The sequence below is a fragment of the Cherax quadricarinatus genome, chromosome 16 (genome assembly GCF_038502225.1).
Source record: "Cherax quadricarinatus isolate ZL_2023a chromosome 16, ASM3850222v1, whole genome shotgun sequence".
In the NCBI taxonomy this organism is placed as follows: domain Eukaryota; kingdom Metazoa; phylum Arthropoda; class Malacostraca; order Decapoda; family Parastacidae; genus Cherax; species Cherax quadricarinatus.
The window spans coordinates 25,663,472-25,677,652 of record NC_091307.1 but is presented as its reverse complement, the minus strand read 5'-3'; the positions used below and the strand labels follow the sequence as shown (position 1 = coordinate 25,677,652).

The 14,181-nt window shown below is 39.8% G+C and overlaps 1 protein-coding gene across 2 annotated transcripts in view; it reads right to left on the bottom strand.

The window, feature by feature from the left end:
- The window catches only part of LOC128688904 (neuronal acetylcholine receptor subunit alpha-6), a 35,194-nt gene that overhangs the window by 11,380 nt on the left and 9,633 nt on the right, over positions 1–14,181 (bottom strand). For both annotated transcript variants that reach the window (XM_053776944.2, XM_053776942.2), the window contains exons 2-3: positions 8,675–8,797; positions 1,497–1,678 (exon numbers count right to left, since the gene is read on the bottom strand). In XM_053776944.2, the coding sequence (XP_053632919.1) occupies positions 1,497–1,678; positions 8,675–8,750 (258 nt within the window). In that variant the 5' untranslated portion in view covers positions 8,751–8,797. The remainder of the gene's footprint in view (positions 1–1,496; positions 1,679–8,674; positions 8,798–14,181) is intronic.

Sequence of the window (14,181 nt, the reverse complement as noted above, 5' to 3'; positions counted from 1 at the left end):
GGTACCTCGTAAGACGTATATATATGGCCGCGACAGTCAAAGGGTTAAGAGGGAATAAAGAATAACATCTATGAAGAGATTAAGAAATACCAAATTCTAGAGGCAGGAAGTACAATTGAATAGCTGCACCTGAGAGTGCCATTGCATCATGATGCCTGCAAATTTTTGAAAAGACAGTTAAAGTGATAGTGACTAAATTTACTTCTTTAAGTCACCCAGCCTTAGTATTAAATGATAGGGTCACCTAAGGTGAAAAATAAATACAGTCAGCATTACTCACACTCAAGCTATCTTAACCCTTTGACTGTCGCGGCCGTATATATACGTCTTACGAGGTACCGTGTTTGACGTATATATACTCATAAATTCTAGCGGCTTCAAATCAAGCAGGAGAAAGCTGGTAGGTCCACATGTGAGAGAATGGGTCAGTGTGCACCATATAAAAAAAATCCTGGAGCACACAGTGCATAATGAGACAAAAAAACTCCGACCGTTTTTTTTAATTAAAATGCCGACTTTGTGGTCTATTTTCTTATAGTATTTATGGTTGTATTCTCGTTTTCTTGGTCTCATTTGATAGAATGGAAAACATATTATAGAAATAGAGGTGATTTTGATTGATTTTACTATAAAAAGAACCTAGAAATGGAGCTCAAAGTAGGGGAAATGTTTGATTTTTGCCAATGTTCAAAAGTAAACAAATGATGCCATTGTCCAATAAATGTCCAACTAGCCATTCTAATATGCAGTCATGAATAGATTGATGTTATTTATACAATTATTACAGTATTGCAGTAGTCTGCATAATAGTAAGTCTTCTATTTTTTGTTTGAATAAAAATTCAAAATAGAAAGCAAGAGTAACATCAGAGGGGCCTCGAGACATGACTGATGAGCAAAGAAATGCTATTTTAGAGCCAGGAATGTCTGCATTGTTCATTCTGGACCTTATTTTGAAATTGTCATATTTTTTAGTTTTCGTGAAATTGGCCAAATTGCAAATTTCTGACCACATTATTAGGTAGTTGAAATCGGTAAATGGGCAGTTTCTTGTACTCAATCGATAGAAAAAATGGAGTTCTAAAGAAATAGCTATGAGTTTGGGCGACTGGAACAATGGAATTAGCCGAAAATAGGGCTCAAAGTGCGCGAAATCGCCGATTTGTAAACAGCGCCAAGGTCGCTAACTTCGCGAGAGCATAATTCCGTCAGTTTTCCATCAAATTTCGTTTTTTTGGTGTCATTACAATCGGGAAAAGAATCTCTATCATTTCATAAGAAAAAATATTTTTTTTTTTTTTTTTAAATTTTGTGACACCAGGAGACACCTCAGGATTGGGGGTTGCGACAGTCAAAAGGTTAACAAAGTGCATGGATACCACAATCTACAGGCATTATCCACGGAACTACAGAATCCTTCCCACCTCCAGAACTCAAGACCAAGCAAAAACTTATCCTGACACAGGTACGAGGGGAAGACACAGGTATGAGATTTACCATGAATAGCCATAAGTTGAGATGAAGCACCTGACTTGTCTCATCAAACCACAGACCCCGGAGCCACAAATCGAAGTAGACTTGTGTAGTGCCATTGTGGGTGCGCTGGGGCAGAGTGTTCTTGTCATAGTTCCGGAGCACTTCATTCCTTATCTTTTCATTGAAGTTCCACCAGTCTGTGTCTGAGAAACACCAGTGTCTTAAAGTTTACTACATCTGAATCAAACTTCACTGTGTGTGTGTGTGTTTGCTACACTGTCCTCTGATATCTGTCCCTGAGATGATTATTTTGACTAGTGTTTTGTTGCTCTGTGGCCACAGTGCAGGTTTTCACAGAGGAATCTCACATCAGCATAGCTGTTGCAGGCTATAGCTCATGTCCATCCAAAACCATTGCAAATGACTCATGAATAACCTGAAGGGACTAGAGCTAGTTTGTAAAACAGCCATGCCAGTGTGAGATTCGTTTACAAAAACCTACTTTTGTGGTCACAGATGACCGTGCTAACCTTCCTAGTGTGTATAGAAATTCACCTAGTTGGATGAATGTTATTAAGCTGGTATGATACAGTGGATAGTGCATTGGCCTGTTAGGTTTACCACTGGCTTGCCATGGGTTCAAGTTCAGTTCATTTCAGTGAGTTGTTTACTTTCATGTCATTAAGATTTCATGAGTCAGTATTTTATAATGATAAATTTAGGATGTCCTACTTTTATATACACTCCATTCTGTGGCATTATTTAACTTTCATGCTGTTAATATTAGTCATGCCTTTAAAACTGCCCAAAATGTTATGCAGAACTATGGGCTTTTCCTTACAACTTGTATATACTGTTAACCTACTATTGTACAGTATCTTCTTAAGAAATAAAGTTCTTTTCTTTCAACACACCGGCCGTATTCCACAGAGGCAGGGTGGCCCAAAAGGAAAAACGAAAGTTTCTACTTTTATATTTAGTAATATATACAGGAGAAGAGGTTACTAGCCCCTTGCTCCCGGCATTTTAGTCACCTCTTACAACACGCATGGCTTATGGAGGAAGAATTCTGTTCCACTTCCCCATGGAGATAAGAGGAAATAAACAAGAACAAGAACTAGAAAGAAAATAGAAGAAAACCCAGAGGGGTGTGTATATATATACATGCTTGTACATGTATGTGTAGTGTGACCTAAGTGTAAGTAGAAGTAGCAAGATGTGCCTGAAATCTTGCATGTTTATGAGACAGAAAAAAGGACATCAGCAATCCTACCATCATGTAAAACAATTACAGGCTTTTGTTTTACACTCACTTGGCAGGACGGTAGTACCTCCCTGGGTGGTTGCTGTCTACCAACCTACTACCTATAAGAAATAAAGTTATCTTGGTAAATAGATTCAAGGAAACAAAAGTCTTTATTTATATAGGCAAACCTCTATATATTGAATCTTTTTATCATTACTTGTCAGGTGTTGCCACAATTTCATATAATGTAGTTATCTTATCTATTAGAGATCCCTTCTCTAACCCTCCTGGGAGACAAGGCCCTAGAATCCTTGTAGGACCCCTCCGATTTCCTCCCACACCAAGCAGGGGCTAGATCAATCTTTCTAGTTCCCTACCATTCCCCTCCTACCCTATGCAAGAACTAGATCAATCCTTACAAACCCTGTCCTCTCCTCTCCTCCAATCCCTTTCACACTAAGCAAACTAGGTCAACCCTTTCAATCCCATTCCATGACAAGCAGAGACTAGTGCAAACCTTTTGGACCCCTCCCATACCAAGCAGGGACCAAATTAGTCTTTTCAGAACTTCCTCCAATTCCTTCTCACAATAAGCAAGAACCAGATAAAAGCATTACAAACAAAACTCTTACAATGAGGAGAAAATATCAGAAGCAAAACCAAACACTGAACCCAGTAAAAGCCATAGCAGAAACATAATGAAAACATTTTGTTCTGTCTTTAAAATATGGTGTGAGAAGCAATGTGGTGTTCAGTAATGAGGTTGGGACCAGTCAGTGCCTCCTTTCCCATGCTATGGAAGAGGGGAAAGAGGCAGGGTGTGTAAGTGAAGATGATGGGAACACACTGGTTTGAAGGAATTACATACCTACATCTCTCATGGTGTGCATGGGAAACAAATAAATACTGTGTTTATTGTAAGCACGATAGTGTGAACAACAGTGTGCAATCCGTGTGTAGGGAAGTGCCCTCACCCTACTCCCCAGGCTTGCACTGTGGGTAGTGTACCCTCCCGTGCCTCCCATAACCCCTCACCCAGGGCTTCCTCCACCAAACTACCTGCACCTTCCCCATTCAACTCCCCTGCCTCACCCACCCAACTCCCAACCGCACCCCAACTGTAGAGGGTACTGTTTCCCTCCCAGCCCACGATGTCAGCGATGTCACAAAATGTGCCAGGTCCCCAGGAGCTTCCACTACAGAGCCAGCACCGTGGAATTTGACCATGAGGCAACTGTCAGGTGTGCCACAGGAAGTGTGCACTCATTCCCTCAAATTCCAACATATGTGCATACAGTGGATGTCTAGGCTCCTGGAGAGCTCCAAGTGGGAACAACCAACAGCCCCTCCCAGCAGACAGCGCTGACAGTTACCGTGACTTCACCTCTACAGAGGATCTGGGATCTGCAATCAAATTAACATCCACCAAGATGCTGACACATCCCCAACGCAGCAAAGTCACTGACCTCTTGGGGAGGGTCAATGGTGCCCCTGCAAGCAGCAGATCCTGGCATAACCAACTGCTGTTTGCAATAGCTGTCTGGCTGTCCCACCAAGGAGGGACAAGCGCCTTGCAACATCTGTTATTAGGGCAATAAATATACTGTATTCCCTAAAATGTTTATTAATTTCTGATATATATTCATTGTCTTCTATTTTTTATTGTATTCCAACAGACTGATAATTAATTTTCACAGTGAAATCTATTAAAATTTAGTATTCTTCATTTCTTTTCTTCATTCATTTTTTTTCTTCATACAGTGGAACCCCGGATTTCGACCAGTGCAGATATCATACAATTCGAATTTCAACCACTTTTTTGGGCGAAGTTTTACCCTGGGTTTCAAACCTCTGCTCAGAAATTGTCCATATCAGATGCGTCCACCCGCCCAGGACGTGGCCGCTCACATGTATGTGACTCAGTCTGCCTCTGTCACTCGTTCAGTGAGTAATACTCTATGCATTCATCCAAAACATTTCATAATAATCCATTGTTTTTTGTGCTTGTTTATTGAGTGCAACTGCGAAATAAGCCACCATGGGGCCAAAGAAAGTTCCTAGTGCCAACCCTTTGGTAAAGAAGGTGAGAAACGTGATAAAATTCAAGAAAGGGCTTGTAGCAAAATACGAAAGTGATATACATGTGGCCAAGCTCGCCAGGATGTATTGATGTATTCCAAACAATAACTTCTGCCCCCTCTCCCCTCCTCGCCTTCTTCTCATTATTTTCTGTATGTAGAACTATAGTTATTCTTTATAAAATGTATTTTTGTTAATATTTTTGGGTGTCTGGAATAAATTAATTGGATTTACATTATTTCTTATGGGAAATATTACTTCGGTTTTCATCCATTTCAAATTTTGACTGACCTTCTAGAACGGATTAAGGACAAAAACTAGGGTTCCACTGTATTTTCTTTTATATTTTCATAATTCTTTTGGCCTACTCATTCTATCTTCATCATATTTTATTCAATATTTTATATATTTTATGTGTCATTTTTATATAATCTAGGTAGTAGGTTGGTAGACAGCAACCACCCAGGGAGGTACTACCGTCCTGCCAAGCGAGTGTAGAACTGAAGCATGTAATTGTTTTACACGATGGTAGGATTGCTGGTGTCTTTTTTTTTCTGTCTCATACACATGCAAGATTTCAGTATGTCTTGCTACTTCTACTTACACTTAGGTCACACTACACATACATGTACAAGCATATATATACACACCCTTTTGGGTTTTCTTCTATTTTTTTTCTAGTTCTTGTTCATGTTTATTTCCTCTTACCTCCATGGGGAAGTGGAACAGAATTCTTCCTCCGTAAGCCATGCGTGTTGTAAGAGGCGACTAAAATGCCGGGAGCAAGGGGCTAGTAACCCCTTCTCCTGTATATATTACTAAATGTAAAAGGAGAAACTTTCGTTTTTCCTTTTGGGCCACCCTGCCTCGGTGGGATACGGCCGGTGTGTTGAAAGAAAGAAAGATTTTTATATAATTTCTTATCTGCCACATTTAATATTTTAAATTAATGTAATATTATTGATGAGGTAACAAAAAGACCCCAATAGAAATAAGTCACTCTGTCTGACTTTTTTGGGTTATCCTAGGTTCTCTACACACATGCTGCTATGTATGATAATCTATGTACATAACTATATTTGTTTTTTTTTTGTTTTTTTAACAAGTCAGCCGTCTCCCACCAAGGGAGGGTGACCCAAAAAGAAAGAAAATTGCCATAAACAAAATACTTTCATCATCGTTCAACACTTTCACCTCACTCACACATAATCACTGTTTTTGCAGAGGTGCCCAGAATACAACAGTTCCGAATCCTATACATATAAAGATACACAACATATCCCTCCAAACTGCCAATATCCCAAACCCCTCCTTTAAAGTGCAGGCATTGTACTTCCCATTTCCAGGACTCAAGTCCGGCTATATAAAAATAACCGGTTTCCCTGAATCCCTTCACTAAATATTACCCTGCTCACACTCAACAGCTCATCAGGTCCCAAATACCATTCGTCTCCATTCACTCCTATCTAACATGCTCATGCACGCTTGCTGGAAGTCCAAGCCCCTTGCCACAAAACCTCCCTCCAACCTTTTCGAGGACAACCCCTACCCCACCTTCCTTCCCCAACAGATTTATACACTCTCCATGTCATTATATTTTGATCTATTCTCTCTAAATGACCAAACCACCTCAACAACCCCTCTTCAGCCCTCTGACTAATGCTTTTATTAACTCCTCACCTTCTTCTAATTTCCACACTCCGAATTTTCTGCATAATATTTACACCACACATTGCCCTCAGACACGACATCTCCACTGCCTCCAACTGCCTCCTTGCTGCCGCATTTACAACCCAAGCTTCACACCCATATAAGAGTGTTGGTACTACTATACTTTCATACATTCTCTTCTTTGCCTCTATAGATAACGTTTTTTGACTCCACATATACCTCAACGCACCACTCATCTTTATTCTCTCATCAATTCTATGATTAACCTCATCCTTCATAAATCCATCCGCTTACACCTCAACTTCCAAATATCTGAAAACATTCACTTCTTCCATACTCCTCCTCCCCAATTTGATATCCAATTTTTCTTTATCTAAATCATTTGATACCCTCATCACCTTACTCTTTTCTATGTTCACTTTCAACCCTAACTCATCCACTAACCTTTGCAATCTTTCTTTAGAATCTCCCATAAGCACAGTATCGTCAGCAAAAAGTAACTGTCAATTCCCATTCTGTATTTGATTCCCCACAATTTAATCCCACCCCTCTCCCAAACACCCTAGTATTTACTTCTTTTATAACCCCATCTACAAATATATTAAACAACCATGGTGACATTGCACATCCCTGTCTAAGACCTACTTTTACTGGGAAGTAGTCTCCCTCTCTTCTACACACCCTAACCTGAGCCTCACTATCCTCATAAAAACTCTTTACAGCATTTAATAACTTACCACCTATTCCATATACTTGCAACATCTGCCACATTGCTCCCCTATCCACTCTATCATATGCCTTTTCTAAATTCATAAATGCAATAAAAACTTCCCTATCTTTATCTAAATACTGTTCACATATATGCTTCAATGTGGTATAAACCTTGGTAATAAATACCGACAAGTTGGTTTAGAAAGACACGTAAGCAAACACTATAACATATTTATTAGAAAACATTCCGGTCCTGGGACCTTGATCACTTCTAACATGTTAGAAGTGATCAAGGTCCCAGGACCGGAACGTTTTCTAATAAATATGTTATAGTGTTTGCTTACGTGTCTTTCTAAACCAACCATGCTTCAATGTAAACGCTTGATCTACACATCCCCTACCCACTCTGAAACCTCCTTGCTCATCCGCAATCCTACTTTCTGTCTTACCTCTAATTCTTTCAATTATAACCCTACCGTACACTTTTCCTGGTATACTCAGTAAACTTATTCCTCTATAATTTTTACAATCTCTTTTGTCCCCTTTCCCTTTATATAAAGGGACTATACATGCTCTCCACCAATCCCTAGGTACCTGCCCCTGTTTCATACATTTATTAAACAAAAATACCAACTACTCCAACACTATATCCCCCTGCTTTTAACATTTCTATCATGATCCCGTCAGTTCCAGCTGCTTTACCCCCTTTCATTCTATGTAATGCCTCATGCACCTCCCCCACACTCACATCCTGCTCTTCTTCACTCCTAAAAGATGCTATACCTCCCTGGCCAGTGCATGAAATTACCGCCTCCCTTTCTTCGTCGACATTTAAAAGTTCCTCAAAATATTCTCGCCATGTACCCAATACCTCCATCTCCCCATCTACTAACTCCCCTACTCTGTTTTTAACTAACAAATCCATTCATTCCCTAGGCTTTCTTAACTTGTTTAACTCACTCCAAATTTTTTTCTTATTTTCATTAAAATTTCTTGACAGTGCCTCTCCCACTTTATCATCTGCTCTCCTTTTGCACTCTCTCACCACTCTCTTCACCTTTCTTTTACTCTCCATATACTCTACTCTTCTTATAACACTTCTGCTTTGTAAAAACCTCTCATAAGCTACCTTTTTCTCTTTTATATTTGTGTATACCTGAATAAACTCAGCCATTTCCCACTGAGGCAGGGTGCCCCAAAAAGAAAGGAAAACCCAAAAAGAAAGAAAAAACTTTCATCATCATTCAACACTTTCACCATCACTCATACATAATCACTGTCTTTGCAGAGGTATTTTTTTCATAATGTTATTTTCTTGGGTGTTAATGTTGCAGTTTTATAACTGCAGTGTAAGTGCACCTCTGGCAAGACAGTGACAGAGTGAATGATGATAAAAGTTTTTCTTTTTTGGGCCACCTTGCCTTGGTGGGAGACAGCTGATGTGTTATTAAAATAAAAAAATATAAATTATGATTGTTTGAGCATGACTGACCTGCAGCAGCTGGAGGCAGGAAAGCTATAGCAGTCAGCAGTGCACCCAGGGACAGCACCCACCTCATGCCTCCCATGCTGTCTCTGACACCTCACCACCACACACACAAACACACACACCACTCTGAAAGAAGCTTCTATTAGCACATGCTCATTACAAGACTATACCACAAAACATGTGACTAGTAATTAAACCTACCACTTTCTAATTTGTCAACTGAATCTACATATGTGCATTCCTTATTCAGGAAAACTTTTTTTTTCAACAAACTAGCCATATCCACTGAGGCAGGATGACCTAAAAAGAAAAATGAAAGTTCTTCTTTTTAAATTTAGTAATTTATACAGAAAGGGTTACTTGCTCCTTGCTGCCAGCATTTTAGTGGCCTCTTATGACACACATGACTCAGGAAAAACTTGCAAGTTTATATTCCACTATTACTACATAGATCATATAACACCCAGGAAATGCTAGGTACTAGTAATCAAGTTTGATATAAGGAAGGGTAGCTCCAATTCCATGGATGATGATTTGTTCGCTAACATTACATTCTGTTCTGTGAATTGGTCACCAACAGGAGCAACATTTTCAGTGCACCTGTACCAGTGCACCCTACTTTGAAAGGCTCTAAGGGAAGATGCTTTGTTTGGGAATGAGGTTAGAAAATTTTAAGAGTGCTGGGACTAACCGGCCATCTAGAGCTCTTATTACTAAAAGGTCACATATACTGAAATAGTAACTCTAAGCCTGTAAATATAATAATGGTATACAGTAATAGTACATTAATATGTAAGACACATGTGCAACAGTTAGGTATCTATATTTCAAAACATTTAGTCTACACTGTAGGTACCATCTGTCTTTACATTTCCACAGCTTCTTCTGCCTCCAATGTATTCAACTGATGTTGCCTACTGTGAAGGCAAGACATTTGGAATATTGATACCTAACTGCTGCACTTGAGTCTTACTTATCTTAGCCTGTAAATTCAATGGCATAAAAACTAAAACTTCACATAATAAAAACCAGTTCCATTAACAAGAGCACAATAAAAACAATAAATAATCACAAAGTAAACTAAAAATATTAAATGAATAACATTAAAAAGATCTCTAAAGTTTCCATGTCTTGGCACACGCCCTGAAGCCATATAGCCCACACTGAAAACAAAATGGCCAAAGTTGCTGGCAAATCATTAAAATTTAGACCATGGTCAGTGGCATACCACAAGACACAGAAAGATAGAAAGAAGCACCAACCTGAGGTGCTTGTTGATGGAAGGACATCAACAGAAAGGATGAGGGAGTCACAGTTGATGTAGGAAATTAGTGTCAGTACTTTTCTCATTATATATTTACTTAGGGTATAGCTCATTAACAAGTGGAATGAACATCAGGATAGAGTAATGCTTCCTGTTTATATATAAAACAACATTAGTCTTAGGTAGTAGGTTGGTAGACAGCAACCACCCAGGGAAGTACTACCGTCCTGCCAGATGACTGTGAAACAAAAACCTGTAACTGTTTTGCATGATGGTAGGATTGCTGGTTTCTTTTTCTGTCTCATAAACACGCTAGATAACAGGGATATCTTGCTACTCCTACTTACACTTTGGTCACACTTCACAGACACGCACATGCATATATATATATACATACATCTAGGTTTTTCTCCTTTTTCTAAATAGCTCTTGTTCTTTTTTATTTCTTCTATTGTCCATGGGGAAGTGGAAAAGAATCTTTCCTCCGTAAGCCATGCGTGTCGTATGAGGCGACTAAAATGCCGGGAGCAATGGGCTAGTAACCCCTTCTCCTGTATACATTTACTAAAAAAGAGAAGAAGAAAAACTTTATAAAATTGGGATGCTTAAATGTGCGTGGATGTAGTGCGGATGACAAGAAACAGATGATTGCTGATGTTATGAATGAAAAGAAGTTGGATGTCCTGGCTCTAAGCGAAACAAAGCTGAAGGGGGTAGGAGAATTTCAGTGGGGGGAAATAAATGGGATTAAATCTGGAGTGTCTGAGAGAGTTAGAGCAAAGGAACGGGTAGCAGTAATGTTAAATGATCAGTTATGGAAGGAGAAAAGAGAATATGAATGTGTAAATTCAAGAATTATGTGGATTAAAGTAAAGGTTGGATGCGAGAAGTGGGTCATAATAAGCGTGTATGCACCTGGAGAAGAGAGGAATGCAGAGGAGAGAGAGAGATTTTGGGAGATGTTAAGTGAATGTATAGGAGCCTTTGAACCAAGTGAGAGAGTAATTGTGGTAGGGGACCTGAATGCTAAAGTAGGAGAAACTTTTAGAGAGGGTGTGGTAGGTAAGTTTGGGGTGCCAGGTGTAAATGATAATGGGAGCCCTTTGATTGAACTTTGTATAGAAAGGGGTTTAGTTATAGGTAATACATATTTTAAGAAAAAGAGGATAAATAAGTATACACGATATGATGTAGGGCGAAATGACAGTAGTTTGTTGGATTATGTATTGGTAGATAAAAGACTGTTGAGTAGACTTCAGGATGTACATGTTTATAGAGGGGCCACAGATATATCAGATCACTTTCTAGTTGTAGCTACACTGAGAGTAAAAGGTAGATGGGATACAAGGAGAATAGAAGCATCAGGGAAGAGAGAGGTGAAGGTTTATAAACTAAAAGAGGAGGCAGTTAGGGTAAGATATAAACAGCTATTGGAGGATAGATGGGCTAATGAGAGCATAGGCAATGGGGTCGAAGAGGTATGGGGTAGGTTTAAAAATGTAGTGTTAGAGTGTTCAGCAGAAGTTTGTGGTTACAGGAAAGTGGGTGCAGGAGGGAAGAGGAGTGATTGGTGGAATGATGATGTAAAGAGAGTAGTAAGGGAGAAAAAGTTAGCATATGAGAAGTTTTTACAAAGTAGAAGTGATGCAAGGAGGGAAGAGTATATGGAGAAAGAGAGAGAGGTTAAGAGAGTGGTGAAGCAATGTAAAAAGAGAGCAAATGAGAGAGTGGGTGAGATGTTATCAACAAATTTTGTTGAAAATAAGAAAAAGTTTTGGAGTGAGATTAACAAGTTAAGAAAGCCTAGAGAACAAATGGATTTGTCAGTTAAAAATAGGAGAGGAGAGTTATTAAATGGAGAGTTAGAGGTATTGGGAAGATGGAGGGAATATTTTGAGGAATTGTTAAATGTTGATGAAGATAGGGAAGCTGTGATTTCGTGTATAGGGCAAGGAGGAATAACATCTTGTAGGAGTGAGGAAGAGCCAGTTGTGAGTGTGGGGGAAGTTCGTGAGGCAGTAGGTAAAATGAAAGGGGGTAAGGCAGCCGGGATTGATGGGATAAAGATAGAAATGTTAAAAGCAGGTGGGGATATAGTTTTGGAGTGGTTGGTGCAATTATTTAATAAATGTATGGAAGAGGGTAAGGTACCTAGGGATTGGCAGAGAGCATGCATAGTTCCTTTGTATAAAGGCAAAGGGGATAAAAGAGAGTGCAAAAATTATAGGGGGATAAGTCTGTTGAGTGTACCTGGTAAAGTGTATGGTAGAGTTATAATTGAAAGAATTAAGAGTAAGACGGAGAATAGGATAGCAGATGAACAAGGAGGCTTTAGGAAAGGTAGGGGGTGTGTGGACCAGGTGTTTACAGTGAAACATATAAGTGAACAGTATTTAGATAAGGCTAAAGAGGTCTTTGTGGCATTTATGGATTTGGAAAAGGCGTATGACAGGGTGGATAGGGGGGCAATGTGGTAGATGTTGCAAGTGTATGGTGTAGGAGGTAGGTTACTGAAAGCAGTGAAGAGTTTTTACGAGGATAGTGAGGCTCAAGTTAGAGTATGTAGGAAAGAGGGAAATTTTTTCCCAGTAAAAGTAGGCCTTAGACAAGGATGTGTGATGTCACCGTGGTTGTTTAATATATTTATAGATGGGGTTGTAAGAGAAGTAAATGCGAGGGTCTTGGCAAGAGGCGTGGAGTTAAAAGATAAAGAATCACACACAAAGTGGGAGTTGTCACAGCTGCTCTTTGCTGATGACACTGTGCTCTTGGGAGATTCTGAAGAGAAGCTGCAGAGATTGGTGGATGAATTTGGTAGGGTGTGCAAAAGAAGAAAATTAAAGGTGAATACAGGAAAGAGTAAGGTTATGAGGATAACAAAAAGATTAGGTGATGAAAGATTGAATATCAGATTGGAGGGAGAGAGTATGGAGGAGGTGAACGTATTCAGATATTTGGGAGTGGACGTGTCAGCGGATGGGTCTATGAAAGATGAGGTGAATCATAGAATTGATGAGGGAAAAAGAGTGAGTGGTGCACTTAGGAGTCTGTGGAGACAAAGAACTTTGTCCTTGGAGGCAAAGAGGGGAATGTATGAGAGTATAGTTTTACCAACGCTCTTATATGGGTGTGAAGCGTGGGTGATGAATGTTGCAGCGAGGAGAAGGCTGGAGGCAGTGGAGATGTCATGTCTGAGGGCAATGTGTGGTGTGAATATAATGCAGAGAATTCGTAGTTTGGAAGTTAGGAGGAGGTGCGGGATTACCAAAACTGTTGTCCAGAGGGCTGAGGAAGGGTTGTTGAGGTGGTTCGGACATGTAGAGAGAATGGAGCGAAACAGAATGACTTCAAGAGTGTATCAGTCTGTAGTGGAAGGAAGGCGGGGTAGGGGTCGGCCTAGGAAGGGTTGGAGGGAGGGGGTAAAGGAGGTTTTGTGTGCGAGGGGCTTGGACTTCCAGCAGGCATGCGTGAGCGTGTTTGATAGGAGTGAATGGAGACAAATGGTTTTTAATACTTGACGTGCTGTTGGAGTGTGAGCAAAGTAACATTTATGAAGGGATTCAGGGAAACCGGCAGGCCGGACTTGAGTCCTGGAGATGGGAAGTACAGTGCCTGCACTCTGAAGGAGGGGTGTTAATGTTGCAGTTTAAAAACTGTAGTGTAAAGCACCCTTCTGGCAAGACAGTGATGGAGCGAATGATGGTGAAAGTTTTTCTTTTTCGGGCCACCCTGCCTTGGTGGGAATCGGCCAGTGTGATATTAAAAAAAAAAAAAAAAGAATAATTAGTCTGGGGTAAAAATCAATGAATAACTGGGCAAAAATAAGAGGGAAGAGTTGACAATTAGTATATAAACTAGTAAATAAACTGTGTCTAAACTAGTTTCAAAAATATAAATACTACCATGATATTATATGCAAGGAACAATGTTTGCCTGTGTTGCTGAGTATGGCTTTAACTGTAACTTGACCAAGCTGTCGACAGTAGTTCCTGAGCAGCATCAGTTCTCTTTAATCAGCTTCAAAGATAAGCTCCAGAACTACAAGTACAGGAGGGCCCCACTTATACGGCAGGTTAGGTTCCAGGCTACCGCCGTAAAGCGGAAATCGCCGTAAAGTGGAACACCCTTTTTTTCCACTTATAAATGCACACAAACACTAGATAACAAGTTTACACTAACATATATTAAGTTAGCAATAGAACCAGGCATCAAAAAACAATAAAAAGGTACAATACACACATAGTGC